Source organism: Equus asinus, chromosome 30, assembly GCF_041296235.1.
Source record: "Equus asinus isolate D_3611 breed Donkey chromosome 30, EquAss-T2T_v2, whole genome shotgun sequence".
In the NCBI taxonomy this organism is placed as follows: domain Eukaryota; kingdom Metazoa; phylum Chordata; class Mammalia; order Perissodactyla; family Equidae; genus Equus; species Equus asinus.
Window position 1 is genome coordinate 22,449,260 of NC_091819.1, and position 17,849 is coordinate 22,467,108.

Below are 17,849 nucleotides of genomic sequence, written 5' to 3' on the forward strand. Positions count from 1 at the left end.
ACAGGACAATGGAAACAGCAGGAAAGGGGAGAGGAGCAACTGCACTGCACATTTGCCAACAGCTTCTGCTGGTTACCATGAAAAGAATGAGCCCGTTTCTGGTTTTGCCCCATCAGGTCCAGGCTGAGAGTGGGGTCCACAGCCCAGGGGTGGGGGAGTGGCCTGAGCCCCAGCCAGCCATGGCCGTGGAGAGTGGCCACCAAGAGAAAACACGCCAGGGGCATCTTTCAGAGGCAGAGTGACGGGTGAATTATAATTTCTCCTTGTTGCTTCTGTTCTGTACGTGACGGACTTTTTGCACAGTGCCTGTATCACTTCCACACAAGGAGGAGATGCGTCCTAGTGACATGATGTTGTGGGGGGCAGGGAAGGGTGGGGGTGGCAAATCCGCCTCTCCCACCATGGGCCCCTCCCTCCCTGAACCCCTCCTCCTGCTCCACACCAGAGTTCACTGGCTGCTTCTCCAGAAACTCTGCCTTCTACAGTATGCTCTCATACGTACTAATTCATTTGATTTTGGCAGAGGTGCTGTCCTCGGCCCCTTTCATAGTTGGGGAAACTGAGGCCCAGAGAGAGGGCCTTATTCAATGTCCTATAACAACCATATTTCATCAATTCTAAGATGTCCTTTTCATGTCTCAACCCCTCTGAAATGGGGCGCCCCCTACAATGATAGCTGATCACTGCGTAATAGGCAGCCTTTCTCATTCTCAGTGCTGTGTAAGATAACGTGCGTCTCACAATGATGGCTCCAGAGATTCAGCAGACATGGCAGGAGGTGGCAGAGCCGAGACTCAGGTGAGAGGAGACCAGTCACCTCTAACCACCAAGCATCTCTTGCAGGATTTCTCTCCACAGGCCCCGAGTTTTGTGAAAAAGGAAAACTTTTAACCAAATGGGCTGAATGTACCAACAATCACTATTTCTCTACTTTTCACTAATTCAAAGACATGTAAAGCTGCCTGGAAGAGCTTCCATCCAAATGCAAAGCAGGAGTTTTCATTAGCTTGTGGGGGCCGCCTGGCCCCAAGGTTCTCAGCACCCGCACAACCCTGGCCTGAACTGAAAAGTATCTGAGAGACCCCAGCTCGGGACCAGGCTTCTTGGTTCCTCCCTCCTGATGGCCTAACACCCAAACAACCCACCCAACAAGCCCCAGCCGCCCCGCCGAGCTCACCGCAGGCGGAAGATGGCCGTCAGCCAGGGGCAGCATGCCTGGAAGCAGAGAGAGCGGGTTAGCGGCCAATGTCTGTGTGTTTGGGAGTCAGACAGAGTCATCATCTTTGACATTAAACAACCATTAAACTCTTCTTAGAAGAAAACAGCGCTTTTGTCCCAAATTCAGCAAGTGACCCCTTGTCCCAAACATGACAGAGTCTGCACACTCCCAGTCCTTCATAATGCGCACCCTGTGTCTGGAAATCTGATGAAAATCTCCCACGTTTTGACCGTTAGTGGAATTAGACAGGAATTACACATTTCCCTTCCCACGCAGAGAAGGAATAGGGTGTTGGTAGGTTTTACCGTCCAGCGCATAGTCTTAAACTTAATACTCCCTAAAGCTGGACTGTTACCAGCTGGGAAAGACAAATATTCATTCCTTATTCATTCGACCATTACTCAGCACCCCCTGGGTGTCAAGCAGTAGGGAAGAGCACCGGGTAAGACACGGTTCCTGCCCACATTCAGCTCATAAGCCAACGGGCAAGTCCACAGTGAACTGTCCCACAAAGCTCTGAGAAGGGTAACAGACAAGCGCTGGGCCCACAGGGCACTCGGCAGCCCACCGCCTGAGTCAAGTCCCAGGATCCCGGGTCATCCAGCTGCCATCTTCCCAGAGGCGTCTCCCAAGCTCAAGTGCCTCTGTCGATGCAGAGAAGAGCTCTCACCGGCACCAGCCACTCAAAACCCAGGGGACCAGGTGAGCAGCTGAACAGGAGCACAGCTGCCCTCTCCCCCCCAGCTCATTACTGCCAGTCACTGCCCCCCACCCCCCAGCCACAACCCTCAGATACCAACCAGCTCGCCTTCAAAGTCCAGTTCCCCTGAGGAGGAAGACGACAGTCTCTGGAATCTGGACTCACTAGAAACACAAAAGGAGAAAATGACAGAAAATCCTTTTTAAAAGTCTGAAAACTTATGCCCAGTATCTTGCTGCCTCTTAGAGCTCAGGAGCAGAGCTACCAGCCCTCCATGGCTGGGACAAACTTGGACTCACCCTGTGAGAGGTACAGACCGGGGCCTTGGCCACTCCTAGGAGTGGTAAGACAAGACTCTATGTTACATGGGATGAAGAACGTGGGGTCAGGGCATCATAGACCATCTGTGCCCACACCCTCAAACCTCAGCACTGCGACTGGTTGACCTAAAGTGATTTCAGAGTGTTGTCTGTTCACAATATACGTCCCAATACAGCGAATAGAATTTGGAATAAATACTGCATTTTATCAAATCTAACACACCACTGGTTGTAAAGAGTACAATTATTTTATGAACCACTAAGAAGGAAAAAACGCTGTCGATTAAACTATCACCACTATCGATAATAAGTTGCATCCCAATTTCAGAGAGGAGAAAATGTCAAAATGCACATTTTGGAGTTGATGAACTATGGCATTTTAATGAGATCCCTTCTTCTGAGTAATCCATAAAAATGGCCCTTGCGCCGGGAATGCGAGGTGTTCACAATATGCTCATTTTTGCTTCTCTCTATTTTCTTACTTCTGGCTCCAACATCCCACTTCTAGTGATGTAACGATGATGACACAGCAAAACTTAATTCTCAAACCCTTCCTGGAGAACCGTCTCACTTGACCTTCATAGTAACCCTGGGGGAGGGGGACACAAGCCCCAAGGAATCTCGAACTTGACCAAGATCACTCAACCAGGGAGGTGGTGGGGTCTCCGGAGGTCCCGTGCTCTATTCTACTGTAGGACGTGGCCCCTCCTAGGGGTGGGTGTGCCACAAATGCATCAGATGTCCCAAAAGCTCCCCCCTGCAACTGATTAAGGCTCCAACACAACGGAAGCGAGACGCCCCGCCCCCCCAAGCCCAAGGTTAATGCCCTCGGACTTCCTCAAAACAGCAGAGACCGTGGGGAAAGAAGGTGCGTTTACAGACGCCCCTCGCCCCTCCCGCACAGACCTCACTTCCACCGGAGCAGCCTGTGGAGTGAGTGGAGCGTCTGCCTGGGGAACATCGGGGGAGGCTGTGGGCGGGGCAGCCTGGGCCCGTCCCCGTGTCTTCCCCACTCCCTATTGCTGCATCCGACACAAGATCCTGGGGTGGGCGACAGCCAGCTGGCACTGGAAATTTCAGTGGAGCAGATCTAGAATTCATTGTCCCCCTTCAGGTGACATGAGCAGAGAACTGCCAGAGCCCAGGGTGGAAGTGGAAGGACCTGAGGTCTGGCCGAGGGGGTCTCCGTTTGGCATAGACTCATCTGAAGCTGGCTGAGCTGGGGCCATCAGTGGGCACTGGCCTGGAAGGAGGACAGGAGCAGCTCACCTACAGCCCTACTGCCCTTCTCAATCTGCCTCAGCTCCTCCCCAGCCCCACGCTGATGAACTTCCAAGAAGATACACTGGAAAATACTCAAGGCGAGAAGAAAAACTGACATCTTCCTCAGCTGATGATGAAAGGCCTAAGTAGCTAAAGCAATTAGATTTCCTCCACATCCTGAAGCCAATGAGGTCCATGGCCAGGCCAAAGCCCCAGGAGAGAGCCGGGCATGAGGGTCTCAGTTCTCATGGGACAACGAAGGTAACGAGGCAGACCTCCTGGGTCTGCGGTGAAGAGCGGAGCCAACACAGTTCTAGTACAGGCCTGGCAGGTGCACTCAATGAAGGCAACCTATATCAGCATCATGCGTGGGCCCTGCCTGGTGGGCTTCCTAGCCCCATCCCATCCCAGTCACACATACAGTCTCTTATTCGAAGTGATGTGTCTTTCTCACCTGTTTGCTTCTGACACTAAGGCAATACGGCCATAATCCCAGAATCTTCTCCTTATGATGGAGAACACCAACAGTAACAACTAAAAGGAGAAGAGAAACCAAGTGAAAGCAGGTTGGAGGACTTCTAACTAGAAGAGACAGCTGTCTTAGGGGCAAAGCCCACCTGCTTAGACTCAGCAGAGCCAGAAGGGCCTTGAAGGTCATCTGAGCCCAGAGAGGGTACTCAGCTACCCAAGGCCACACAGTTCAACAGCATGATGCTTTGCTCACCCCCTTTGCCAGCTCCCGTCCTCTGTGCCCAAGTCATGAAGGCCAATGCCAAGCCTGCTCTGATGCCATCCTAGTCAAGCTCATTTGCCCTGTCCTTTGCTGTCACGGCAGCATCAGCAGCCATGGCCTTCCTCAGCTGATCTGCCTTCAGCAGCCCCTGAGCAGGAAGGCAAGGTCTGGCCTCACAGCCGCCCGGGGGGCCAACGCCCGTCTTCACCTCACATAGAATTTCATTTAAATTACAGAACCAAGGTACAGAGGACCCCCAGGCTGAGCCAGAAGTGGTCAGATGTCTACTCGGAGTTTGGGTCTCCTGGAGGCAAGCCCTGAGGATGCCCAGCATGGAGCTGGCAGGGGACGATGCCCACTGAGGACCTGGCGCTCTGTCTGGCACAACCTCCTCTAGCTGGGGCCCTAGGTTGTCTCTCTAAACCTCTTCTAGCTCTAAAAATCCATAAATTGTCTCCTTCCTCCCTACACATCCATCTTGGCAGGCTCCTTCCTTCAAGGTTGAGGCAGGTAAAAAGAGATGTTTGAATCAGCATATCTCTGCCTGCCCAAGTCAGGAACTGGGCTTTCAAATGTGGGTTTTGCTTTCCAGGAGGGCATCGAGGGGTCCTGGACCCCAGAGAGGCTGAGTTCCCGTGGAATTTTCTGAAGGTGGATGGGGAAGTTGGTGACAAATTTTCAACAGTCCGTGGGTTGTGTTGTAGGATAAACATGAAGGCTGCTCAGCCAGGGCCTGCCCTCTCTCCCTGGCTGCTGCCTTCCAGGCTCCTGTGGTGTGGACATCTCCGCGAGTCCATGTGTTCCAGGCCCCTCTGGCTCTTATGTGCACCCCCACCACATCCTGCAATAAAAATCCCCCCCTCCAAAAAAACCTCACATTCCACTGGAGAGTGACTCTCTCCTTCCCCGACCCTGTGCCAGCCATATCCACCCCGCCCGCCTGGGGCCCCTGCCCCTCTTCAATCCGGACTCCTCACCTTGGCCCAAACTCTCCCCCCCCCTCAAAGACCCCAGATTACAGCTCCAGAGCCACCCTTCTCCATGAATCCCACCGACCCTCAAATCCATCACCACACTCCTGCCTACTGCCCCTCTCCACCAAGGCTGGGCTATGTGACAGTGTTCTCAACCTACAAATGGGTTTTAGCTCCAAGAGATGGTTACTTGACACTTCAAAAGCCCTTTTTCAAGAAAGCAACACGAGCAGCCTGCAGGTTCCCACATCAGCCCACGAAGGATCAACAATGTAGCCAGACCCCAGTGCAACAATTTAGACCATAATCCCAGGCAGGAAACTGCAAGGAGGAGGAATGAGAACTCCCTCCCCACATTCTATGAACATTTTTTGTGCTGGCAAACTTATGTTTGAGACCTGTGCCCTCTCAGGGACCGGGGCCCCATGCTACCCCAAGCCCCCTCCCAGGCCCTACGCAAGCCTAGCCTCTGGCTCAAAGCAGCCCAAGGGTGTCTTTTCCCTCCGCCCCCATCTTAGCCCATGTACTCAGATGGTCTCCACTGCATGTTAGGAGAAAGCAATGAGAGGGACCGACCATCCCATGGGCATTTATGAAAAGTAGGGGCGCCTTAGGCCCAATAAATTTCACCTGGCCATATTGAGTCAGCACAGGGAAGAAAAATGGCGTATTACACATGGGGGGGATCTTTGGGAACAAGGACGTCTACGTTACAGAAAGGCCACCTGTGAGCTCCGCTCTGACCAGGTCTGCCTTTCCCCAGTTTTCTCTACGTCTGATCCTCTAAAATGCCCAGGGACCCCCGTGGGGAGCAGGAGGTGACATTCGTAAAGTGGGAATTGCAGCTGCTCTGATTCTAAGCCAGTCTCCACCCATTCCCGTCTCTCGTCCCTGTGCGCTGACCCTTCCCGAGGGCCTGAAACACACAACAGGCCAATAACTGGGAAAGAATCCAAGGAACAGCGACGTGTGTTCTGTCCACATGTTGCCTTATTTCATCTTCTCCAAAACTCTCTGAGGTGAGAATTGTTACCTCACTTTACAGAGCAGCAACCTGAGGCCCAAGAAGCTATGGAACACGCCCAAGGTCACAGAGCTGGCAAGTAGCAGAGTTGAAATTTAAGCCCAGGTAGGTCTGGCTCCTCACCCGAGTTTCCCAGAAGGCCCTGGGGGGCGGCTTTACACAAATGAGTAAGGGGAGGGGGGGACATGATTCATAAGGGGTCTCACCAGGAAGCAGCAGACGTCTATGAGCAGGACAGTGGGGATGCCACCGAAGTTGACCCCCTGGAGCACAGTGCTGTTTTTGGCTGAGTTGTAGCAGTAGGAGTCATTGGGCTGGTCCCCGATGCCCAGCTGCTCACGGATGGACACCTCCTTGGACGGCCACAGCTTCAGGAATGGGGAGTCCCTCATTGTGCCTGTCCTCCCTGGAGATCAGGAACAGGCAGGGGGTCAGGGCTCAAACACTCCCACGGTTTCCCCAGCCAGCGCTGGCAGAGCCAAAGGTGGCTGTCTCCTCCAGGGGCTGGTGGGGCGCAGGGAGCCAGCAGCAAGAATCGGGGAGAGCAGCCAGGACACCGGACCCCGGCGTGCCTGGCAGTCTACAGAGAACAGCTCCATTGTGGGAACAGTCCCCAGGGTCAGATGGACGGGTGAATGGCTCATGCAGGACACAGCTGGCAGCCTCCTCAGGGGGGTTGGCCCAGAAGACACAGAAGCACAGGAGGTGCTGAGGCTGTTGCTTCAGAGGCGCCGAGTTCCTGCACCTCCGGGACTGCTGCCGGGGAGGTATTCCCACGGGAGCCACTGGAGATCCGGAGTCCACGCAGGGGAGAAGGGCACAGGGAGTCAGAGGCAGAGCAGGGGACAACACAGGGACACCCAACAATGCAACAGCTGGTGACCCATTTGAGCCTCAGAGGAGACTCTGCTCCCGCTGTTCCTGGGATGGGACCTCAGGCTGGAACCTCAGAGGCAGGCCCCTTGGATACACTCAGAAACTGAGGCTCAGAGGCTAAGAACCTGCCCCAAGATTAAGGAGCTGGTTGGAGCAGAATCAGGTCTCAGACCCAGCATCCGACTCGCAGTTTTCTTTCTGCTGAGCCACACTCCCTCTCCAGCCAGCTGGCAAACACCCGTTAGTTCAGTGTGAGATTAAAGGCCAGGGAAGGGGAAGCCGGAGGAGAGGTGGGAAGAGAGAAGACAAGGGAAGCAAGGAAGGGGTGGTCCCGGGAGGGGAGGGTCCCCGGAGTACTCCCCCAGTTCCATCCCCTCACCCCTGAGCTAGTTCCTGGCTACCTTTGGTCTAAATGGAAGGCCTAGCATTTCCAGACTTGGCTCCAGGCCAGTGGCTGACCTTTCCTTCCTGAGGCTCCTGGTGGCCTTGGTGAAGCTAATGGAAATCTCCAGTGTTTGTCCCCCAACACCGAAGGCCACAGAGTTGGTGCCCAATTTCCGGCCTCTTTCACACTGTCTGTGGCCAAAGAGCCAGGAGAGAAGCTCAGCATCACCTTCCTTAAGCTCCCCAAATCTGCCGAAACTAGGTTCCCAGGGGACTCCTGCTGCTCTTTCTACCATTAGAGGGACAAAGATCTTGGGGACAAGAGGAAAAGGAACGGAGAACCCAAACAGATGTTTGGACTACCTGGCAATGCCGGGGTGTATACGTGTGTGTGGGGGGCTGCTGATTCCCAATTCTGACCCCTGGCACTGCTGGGCTGGGGACAATCTTACAAACACATGACAAAGTGCAGGAATGGGGTGGGGGCAGGTCTGAGGGCATGGGAGGATTCCCCAGAAGGCCGAGGCACTTTCTCACCCCCACAAGAGGCTTGGCAATGGCTGAAGGGTGTGATGTCAGAGCCATAGAGTTGGTGGCTCCAAACAGAGTCACGAAAGTTACCTCTAGGAGACAGATGGTCTTGGCTTCCCTCCTTTAAACCCCACCCAATGGCCCCACTCCAACAGAACCGCCCAGCCCAAAGCTGCGAGGCAATGCCTGCCCCTCCTCCCTGTCCCCACACTTACCAGACACCATGGGAAGGAAGGACAGTGGACAAGTCCCTAGGAGAGGTCCTCAGTTGGAGCTGGCTCTGGCAAAGTCAGGGGCAGCCCTGGCCACTTCCCAGGCTACCTCGGGCATGCCACTCATTTCCTGTAGAGCTTCCCCAAGGCCAGGGTCGAGGGGCAGCAGCCTTTACAGACTTCCCTGAAGAAACACGGAGGGCCAGAGTCACATGGGAGCTGCCCGTGGCCAGCTCAAGGGTTCTGACCTGAACCCCCAGCACACTCCCCCTGCACTCACTCACACCTGCCCAGTGTCTCTCAGGGAGCCTATGGTTCTTCCCAATGGGCTCTCCCCAGCCCTAGTCCTCTCCTCCAACTCCTAGAACTGGTTCCTGGTCCACGCTCCTCTGTGCTGCCCGGCTCCTCTCTCATCACCCAGCATCGCCTGGGGCTCTAGCCTCTCCCCGCCTCTCCAAAGCCTCCAGGCCCTGCTGGGGCCAGAACAGTGTCCCACCTCCCCCACCCCCAGAAGCGCCTGCAGCTGTGGGTTCCAGGTAAGACTCTGGGTGGAAGACCTCATCCGGCCTGGAAGGCTTCCAAGGGCCCCTAAGGGCTAGAAGCAGGAAAAAGGAACACAGCAGAAGAAGGAAGGCTTGAATAGTGGAGTGGAGAAAAACACATCCCTGCAAACACTCACAGAGGGAGCACTGTCCCTGAGAGGGAGGGGCCGCTGTGGTGGTGCTGCGGGGCGGGACAACCCTCGCGATGCTGCTTTATGGAGCTTTAGCAAAGCAGACGTCCCGTGGGAGGACGGTCAGCCCCAGTCACACCTCTAAGTCACTTTCCTCTTGCCAAACAGGCTCCCCTGGGTGGTTTCACAAAGTTTGAGAAGAAGAACTCAGTGACGTCAGCCAGCAAATACGGCCAGCCCCAGCCCGGGACGGGGCCTCAGGGCTCCCAGAGGGTAGCCTGTCCCACCTGCCCCCCAGGTAAGGGCACAGCTTCAGGCCTACAGTCTCTCAGCCCTTTCAGCTCAGTTGTGGTCTGTCCCTGCCTATTACACACGTAAAGTCCAGATTCTGCTGAAACACCACAGTCTCTCCAGCCCAGCCCCTCCGCACCTGCCTAAAAAGGCCCGCTCTGGGAGGGCAGCCCTGCCAGGCTGAGGAGGACCAGCTGGCAGTGATGGGGAGGGAGCTGGCTCAGTGTGTGTGGGACTGATAGTGCTGGGCTGAGGCCAAACCCTGTGGCCACAGGAGCCCTGCCTGGCCCACAGTTTTGGCAACACTCAGTCATCCCACATTTGTGAGACACGCATATGTGAATGCCTAGCTCTTAGCCATGCCTTCCAGAGAGCTCTCTATTCATCGCCTCATTCCTAGCCAATACCTTGAGGCCAGGAAAGTCAAGAATTACTGCTGAGCCCCAGGAGCCAAGGGAGCAGCAGGTGACTCAGGCCCCCAACTTAAAGCCCAGCTCAAGCGCTCCCCAGAGTCTGGTTGTGGCCAGTGCGACAGAGAGCTGAATCCAACAGCTGGTCCCAAACTCGCCACCAACAAGCCAAGCACCAGCGCGAACCCACTGCCCACCTGAGCTGGCAGCAAGGACTGGCCCCGCAGCACACTTGATGATCTGTATGCCTCCCTTCCAGAAGTGCTAGCGGAACAAAGCAAGAAGTGTGTGAGCAGTCGGCTCTCGCAAGAAGGCCCCATACAAATTCAGGATATTTTTATCATCACAAATCTTCTCATTTTGTTACCATGATCGCAAGACCACAAGGAGCTCCAGCCCTTCTGCCACAGGAGCTCCCTCTGATCTTCTAGATACAGAAGGCGGCTACGAAGTCAACACAAACTTCTTCCTCAAGCACCACCAAACAGGGCCCAGGAAAGTGGACCACTGTCTATCTCGCAGACATCAGTCCTGGCACGCCAAGGGCATGGGGTCGCCTCTGGCTGCAGGGTGGGGGCTGTGTGCCCCCCAGTCACCTGAGCAGGCTCTGGAGTCAGGGCTCCAGCACCATGTCCCTTAGACAAGATGCTGAAGCACTCCATGCCTTGGCTTCCTTCTCCGTAAAGTGGGACGACAATGCTGCTCATACAGGGCTGTTGGGAGTCACACACCTGCAACCACGCCCACAGAGCACTCAGCCCAGGGCCTAGCCCCAGTGGGCACTCAGGAGCTGTTTGCCTTTCTCCTAAGTCACCCCTCCAGCCAATGGGAAACACAACTGCATGCAGGACCCGTCTGATGTCTTTTCCTATTAGAGCCACGAGAGACCTTTGCCCCAGTGCTAAACAAACAACAAGGTGGGTGAAGGGAAAAGGAGGCCTCTGTTCACATTCCCCAAAAGGCAGGAGGAGACTCAGGACTCCGACAGGTGTCAGGGGAGCACAGAAGAGAGCAAGACAGTGGGGCCTGCAGAAGGGAGCAGGGGGAAATACGGGTTGCTTCTCCAGTCGTGGATGATGCACAGTCTTTCCTCACCCCCCACCAGTGTCCAACTGCCCTGTAGGAGTCAGGGCCTCAGAAAGGCCCCAGGATTTCTCCCACAGGCCCCTGGCACCCACCAGGCCCGGATGGCGAGCGCAATCCACTGGCTTAACCTCACTTCCTCACTTCAGGGGCTGGGACACCGCACAGCTTCAGGGTGGGAGGAAGCCCGGAGGTCCTTTGGTCTACCACGCTGTCCACTGCTGCCCTTGAGGACACCCCAAAGTCTCAGGTAGCCGGTCTTATCAGGTACTGGAACCCAGGCGTTTTTGGTTTCTTAGCAGAGCTCTCCTCACCCTGCGTCCCCCCTCCCCCAAGCCTCCGGGCTCCCTCCTAGAACTGCACCAGGGCCATAGGAGCGGTCACTGAGGGACAGCCCCAAGTGTTTTTCTCCTCCCAGCGGCAGGGGGCTGGATGCCTGGCCCCTTCGCAGGCCTGCCTCGCTGATCGCCCGAGACGGAAGAGCCCCGTGGCTGCGCGCCTGGCTCGGATGGGAGGCCAGACCGCAACTGACAAATCCCCAAAGAGAGGGGTGGGGAAGAGGGAGGGATCAGCCCTAAAAGCGAAAAGCCGGACGTGGGAGCGGGACGTCCGAAAAAGCTGTCAGGGGGCCTGGAGAAGCGCGGGGCTGGAACGCGGGCGCGGGGTCTGCACGGCCCAGGGACTGACCCTGGCCTCCTACCCACCCTGCCCACCCCTGCTGGGGAGTGGGGGCCGCGTCCCGAAACCGGACACTTGACGTGGCACCCGCGCAGGTCCCGGGAAAGGCAGAGGGCGACGTTCGCCTCCTCAGCGCCCCTGGCCACCTTACCTGGGAGGAAGGCGCGCCCGGAACAGCCTGGGGAAGTTGTCTGACTCCACCCGCCCGGGCGGGGAGAGGTGCCCACCACTTAAAAGTTACAAAGTGAAACTCCGGCGCCTCCTGCACATGCGCAGAGCTGCGCCTATGGCTTGCCCATTTTGGAGCCTCGCCCGGCGCGGGTGTCCGCCCAGAAGCTGCCGCCCGCGCCCCAGCCGCCCGCCCTCGGCGACGCTCCGCCCTGGCCCTGCCCCAGGGCTGCTGCTCAGCCCGCGCAGCTCCATCCGGCCATCTGCTGGCGTCCAGGGGCCAAGGAGGGCGCCGCCGGGGCGAATTCCTCTCCTCGGCCCCCGGCGCGCCCCCAGAACCCGGGCACCTCGGGGAGACCCGGGCCAAGCACAGGGTGGTCGCGACTCGGGGACGCGCGCAAAGAGCATCTGAAACGTTCGTGATCGTCCCTAGATGATACTGAATGTCCTCGACGGGCTCTGAGGCCCGCACAGGGCAGTGGAGGATGGGGTACTGAACCAGGTCAGCCCGCACCTTGGCCCCCTGGGGTCGCTGCGAAAGACCCGGCTCCCCGCGGCGCTCTGAGCAGCCGGGACCGTGAAAGCCCTGAGGGTCCTCCGTTTGGCTCCAGCGGGTCTGGGACCCCAAGACTGCTACTGTCAGGGGCGCGGATCTGGCCCAGCTCGCTGAGCGTACCGTGTCTCCGCGGCCGGGTACCAGGCTGTTTCCAATGAGCCAGTGGCCTCGGCAAGTGGACTGTAAGCTCGCCGAGGGCGCCTGGCTGTGCGCCGGGCAGGACGCAGGATGGGGGTCAGACAGGACCGCGCGCCCCGGGAAGCGGGGGAGCACCGCCTCCTGCCGCCGCCACCAACTGCCCTCCAACGCGGGCCTGGGTTTCAGCTCCTGCGAAGCCAGGGCGTTGGACCAAAGCTTCCTCTCAGAGCCTTTCCAGCGCTAAAGCTCTCCAACTCCTGAACAGCTCTTCGCTCCGCTCGGGCGCAGCTCTGCAGGTCCTCTGGCCTGGCTTCCGTCGCTGGGCTTTCTTCTTGTGTCGTAATGATAAAGGGATTCTCCTTGCCGCCCTGCCCACGGTTCCAGCACCAGCCTGCCGCTCTCTGCGAGTTGGGGGTTAGGGGGTGTCTTCTGCTTCTCTGACAGATCTTTTCTGTCCCGTCTGGCTTCCTCCTTCTCCCCACCCCCACCTCCCCTTAAACCCCAGCCACTAGTTATTTCCCAGAGTTGGCCCTTGGGCCCTGTGCTCAGCCCCTGTCCGTCCCACTGTGCCTGGCCGTCTCTCCTCTCCTGCTGTTACCTCCTGCAGGGTCCTGGGTGTGGCCCACCAGACTCCCCCCTGGCTCAGACTGACTCTACTCTCTTTCCACCCCCCTTCCCCTACCGGCCTGTCCTCATTCCTTCCTGACTCATTAATGGCATCACCACCTGCCTGGTCTCTGTCATGGGGTCCAGCAAAGTGCAAGATTCCAACCCGGGTAATTAGAATGGTGGAACCACTCACATGGAGAAAAGTTAGGATCCTTGATTTCAGACAGGGAATGGGATTTTAAATTTGATTGTCAGTAGGTTAAGTTTATTTCAGAATCAAGAGGAGGCCAAAATGGATGAGAGCGTGAGTCGAGATAACCATAGGTCCTCTTATGTGTCAGGCAGACACAGTTCCTTAAAACCCCGGAAAAAGTGCGGGAGTCAGGGTCGTCCCTATTTGATGGAGAAGGAAACGGAAGTCGAGAGGAGAGAAAATTTATAGCTAATGAGAGCTGTGCAGACTGGCAAGAAATCTAAGAGATCCATGCCCAGGCCTGGGTCCTACATTAAATAAAGTCACAGCTTAAAAAACACTGTAATCTTGGCATCCTACAATCTTACCCCCAACATTTCCACATTCGCTCCCTCCATCTGCCCCCAAATCTAAAGAAGTGACCCTCATTCTTGTAGTCCTGATGATGATTTTGATCACAGATCTTTTTTTATTTTGTAGCACATAGAATTGAAATAATGCCCCCTCACTGTGCCCAGACAAGTAAAAATGTCAACATCAATGACAAAAAGATTTCTGCCTCATTTCTAAGAGGACAGGCACAGTAGGATCTAAATGCATTTCAGTTCTAGCTTCCCGTTTTACTTAGTTGAGACCTTGACCAAGTCTTTTTTAACTCTTTTCTTGGTTTTCTAACCAGGTTGACCTAAGCCCTGTAGAACTTTCTATTCCCTTCAAATTTGCAGGCTTCGGGGTCAAATATAGAAATATAGATTAAAATGTGTTTTATTGGGGCTGGCCCGGTGGTGCAGTGGTTAAGTGCGCACGTTCAGCTTCCGCGGCCTGTGGTTCACCAGTTCAGATCCCAAGTGTGGACATGGCACTGCTTGGCAAGCCATGCTGTGGCAGGCATCCCACACGTAAAGTAGAGGAAGATGGGCATGGATGTTAGCTCAGGGCCAGTCTTCCTCAGCAAAAAGAGGAGGATTGGCAGCAGATGTTAGCTCAGGGCTAATCTTCCTCAAAAAAAAAAAAAGTGTTTTATTTGTTTCTTGCAAAATGCTCATGGTATCTGAGATGGAAATGCACACCCCTTCTTGATCCTAAGTTTTAAGCCCAGAGTGGCAGTGGGATCTCTCGTCATACCTCAGATCCACGAATAGGACAAGGAAACAAAGACAAACAGGTTTCTGCTCTTAGTTTCCCGAATCTACAAAGTGCATGCTTAGGATATAGTGCAGTAAACCACATAGGGATAGAGAAGACTAGGGCTCCCCAGTGGCCAGGGATCTTGCTCCTGGGAGACAAGAATTAGGAGGTGAGCCGACTGGTCAGAGGAAGCAGATTCAGAGCCCAGGAGAGAGCCCATTTGCCCATGAGTGCTGCAGTCATCGCTATCTCTCCTGGTGCCCTGGAACACTTGTGATACAGACGGAAGCCAAGTCCCTCAGTGGCTACACCCCCACCTACGGCTCCAGCTTCCTGGGCACGGGCGCCCCGTCCGAGGCGCAGCTGCACTTCTGCACCCTCATGTCGGGCAGGCTGACCACCTGGGCCCTGGGCCGGCCTCCCTCCTTGACGCTGACGATCACGGGCAGTGAGGTCGTCTCCGAGGCGATGCACTGCCGCGGCCCCAGAAACGGCCACTTGAAGCTCAGGGGCTCCGGGGGCTGCCGGCAGGTGCCCACACACTCATAGGCCAGGAAGCCCGGGGGCTCCAGGACCCAGTTCTCGGCCCACTTCAGCCCCTCCAGGTCGATGTACATCTCCCGGCGGCAGCAGCGGGTGCCCTCGGTCACCGGCGCCTCAGGGTCACAGTCGCCCTGAGCTCTGTGGGGGCAAGGAGAGGCAGAGGCAGAGGTCAGCCGGGAGGCCCGCGGTCAGAGGGCCCAGGGCGGGGCCTAGGGGGGCATCGGGGAGGGAGATTTATGACCCATCTCTCATGTTCAAATGCTGGCCATCAGTGATAAGGATGGATAACTAGAAATAACCAGAAAATAAATGATAACTGATATTACTCCGAGGCGTCGAAGGAGAAATTGTATACGTTCCTTCATTGCCACAGCACGCCGAAACGTTGCCCATTTCCATACAAGTTTATTCCCTATCTGCCTCCCCCTCGGGGTCCGCCCCTTGCACCCGCAGCGCCTACCCGTAGCGGCCGAGGTCCAGGCTGTGCAGCTCCAGCTGCGGCTCGCCGCGCCCGCCGCCCGCCGGGCCCTGGGAGGCGAAGCGGACCAGCCTGTGCGCGCTGGCCGCCCGCGGGCCCGGCTGCTCCCGCTGCACCGACACCTGCAGCAGCAGCGGCTGCCGGGGCCGGCCCAGCTGCCGCCAGAAGTTCACGGCCTCCGTCACGTCGAAGGCCTTCCAGCCGCTCTCGTGGACGGACACCAGCCTGCGTGCGACACGGCGAAGGAGGCCGGCGCTCAGGGTGGGCCGGGGCGGCTCGGGGAGGCCCTGGGGCGCCTCTCCCCGTCCCGCGGGTGGGGACAGACGGGCCCCGCCCCCGCCTTTCCCCGCCCCTCCCGCGCTGGGCCCCGCCCCCTCTTCTGTCCCCTCCCCCCTCCCTCTCCCCCCAGCCGCCACCTCCCCACCTGGAGTCGATGAGGGAGGTGCGGTTGGAGCCGTCGTCGCGGACGTGAAGCCACTCGACGGTGACCCGGGCCCGGTGGCTGCGCGGGGAGAGCCGGCCGTGCGTGCGGAGCGCGGCCTCGGGGACCGGCTCCTGGAAGAGGCGCAGCACGGCCTGCAGCAGCTCGCGGTCGGGGTGCAGCCGCTGCTCCATGGCGAACACCAGCAGGTGCCTGGAGGCGTCGGACCCCAGGAGCCTGCCGGCCACCTCTGCGGACACAAGCGGGGTCAGGGGGCCTCTCCGGGTACCACGGGAGCTCTGAGGGTGGCAGGGCCCAGAGCCGGTGCACAGAATTCCCCCAGCAATCCACAGGGAGCATTTGGGGGCTGGGAAACTGGTGGGCCAGGACACAAAGGGAGCACTTCCCTTTTCTGAAAAAATTATGGGGCCAGGCCCAGTCTCCTAAACATCATTTGGGGCTGGGGCTTGTTCAGTGGCGCCTCCTCTTCAGCTGGCAGGGTCAGCTCTGGGACCCCAAGCAAAGGGCTGGGGCTTCAGGTGTGGAGCACAGAACGCAGGCTTCTCCAGGGGAAGGAGCAGGCCTGCATGAGGGGGCCATGGAGAGTTGGAGTTGGAGAACCCAGCCAATGGTAGTCTGTGGTCACCAGCTGAACCTGGCTTTTCCTAAGGGGCAGAGGAAGAGCCCGGAATTGACTCTCATTTCCCTCTCTGCTGAGGGGGCTCAAGCCCTGTGAAATGTCCCCAACAGGAGCAGGAGGGGCCAGGGGCCTGGAAACAACTAGTCAGCCCTGAGGTGAATGGTGGGGACATGTCCAGCCCCTTCCTTGGAGGCACCAGGCAGCTGACCCTAACACCCGAGGCTGCCTGCACTCGCCTCTGCTGAGGTGTTCAGGACCATTCTCATCTCCCCAGGCACCCGGCTGGCTGGAGAGCAGGGTGGGTGTGAGTCTAGCTCTGGGCCCTGAGGAGGTGGACCCTGGCCCCAGGGAGGTGAGAGGGAACAAGGCCCCACATCCCTGGCAGGGTTCTTTTCAAACAATGAACTTTAAAGTTATGAAACCGCCTCCTACATCTCATTCAATGCCCACACCTCTGGGAAGCAGTCACAGCCAGTGTAACGTCATTTCCAGAGAAGCAAAGAGGCTCAGAGATGTGCCATGACTTGTCCAAGTGAGACCAACAGAAGTCCGAGCTGAGGACGGCCCAGAGGTCCTTTCTAGGCAGCTCTCTACTAAGGCCAGCCTCCGTGTCCACAGCACGAGCTTCTTGCCAGCCTGTCTTCTCCCCTCCGCTCTCCCCTTCCACTTTGCTCCCCTACCCTGTAGATTTCTATTCTGGTGGCACACGGTGGGGCCCTCAGTGCAGACAGGGGCCCAGGCCCAGCTGTCCTCACATCCATGGACCCTCCTCACTGCCCCACGGACCCTGGTCCCCCAGACAGACACTCCCAGTCTTAGCTGCCTCCCCAAGGACCAGGAGGCAGGGAGGGAGGGCTCACCTCGGAAGTTCTGGCTGAACCTCTTCCCTCGGGAGTGGGTGCCGTGGCTGTGCTGCAGCAGGGCCACGTACTGGGCCCTCACGTGCGCGGGGATGACCAGCTGCCCCACGTCGCCCTGGTCCAGGGCAGGCACCTCGCTGAGGTGCAGCTGCTGCAGCAGGCTGCCCAGGATCTGCTCCTCGGTCAGGGCCGCCCCGGGGCCGGTCAGGGGCAGCGCCCAGAGCGCCCAGCAGAGCCACACGGGCTGCATGGTGTTGCGCAGGAGGAGGAGGACAGAGCGGGTGTGTCCCCCGAGGAGGCTCCAGGAGGGTCCCAGCTGGGTATGCTGGGAGCCAGGCTGGGCCAGCTTTATAGTCAGCCCTGGGCTGGGCCTGGGTGGTGGGAGGCAGGGAGGGAGGGAGGTCACACCCCTCCGGCCTCCTGGGAGCTCAGCAGCCAGACAGGTCTCTGAGCCCAAGGAGGGGGCTGTCTAGGAAGGACACAAAGGGCTGTCTGGACTGGGGACAGCTGGCTGTTGCTGTCCGTACAGTGGTCGTGAGCCTCCTTTTTGGCCTGGGGGGCCTGACCAGTTGAGTTAAAAAGCTTGTTTCCTGGAGAAGAGGAGATCTCATTCTCTGCTAGATGCCCGTTCTCCCAGTCACAGAGCCCACTGGAGTCCCTGGTGTGTGAGCTTGAGTCCCCTTCCTTGCTGGAACTAACTGCCTGCTCAGCACCAGGGCTCCCTGACTGAGGACCAGTCCAGCT

General features: G+C 57.6%; 2 protein-coding genes across 3 annotated transcripts in view; both read right to left on the minus strand.

Annotated features, from left to right (window-relative positions):
* TMEM63A (transmembrane protein 63A) overlaps positions 1–11,743 on the minus strand; it is a 37,687-nt gene extending 25,944 nt beyond the window's left edge. The window contains exons 1-7 of one of the 2 annotated variants that reach the window (XM_014862368.3): positions 11,523–11,627; positions 9,808–9,874; positions 8,240–8,420; positions 6,440–6,639; positions 3,957–4,036; positions 2,020–2,083; positions 1,178–1,215 (exon numbers count right to left, since the gene is read on the minus strand). In XM_014862368.3, the coding sequence (XP_014717854.1) occupies positions 1,178–1,215; positions 2,020–2,083; positions 3,957–4,036; positions 6,440–6,639; positions 8,240–8,249 (392 nt within the window). In that variant the 5' untranslated portion in view covers positions 8,250–8,420; positions 9,808–9,874; positions 11,523–11,627. Of the gene's footprint in view, positions 1–1,177; positions 1,216–2,019; positions 2,084–3,956; positions 4,037–6,439; positions 6,640–8,239; positions 8,421–9,807; positions 9,875–11,522 lie in introns of both variants that reach the window. The other variant, XM_014862367.3, reaches the window with a different exon arrangement.
* Positions 11,744–13,479: 1,736 nt separating this feature from the next.
* On the minus strand, positions 13,480–17,355 carry LOC106844730 (left-right determination factor 1-like). Its single transcript, XM_070501471.1, has 5 exons — positions 17,106–17,355; positions 15,827–15,855; positions 15,609–15,724; positions 15,167–15,409; positions 13,480–14,844 (listed from the first exon to the last, which is right to left on the minus strand). The coding sequence occupies exons 1-5, from the start codon at positions 17,353–17,355 to the stop codon at positions 14,481–14,483; spliced, it is 1,002 nt and encodes a 333-aa protein (XP_070357572.1). The 3' UTR covers positions 13,480–14,480.
* Between the last annotated feature and the right edge of the window lie 494 nt (positions 17,356–17,849).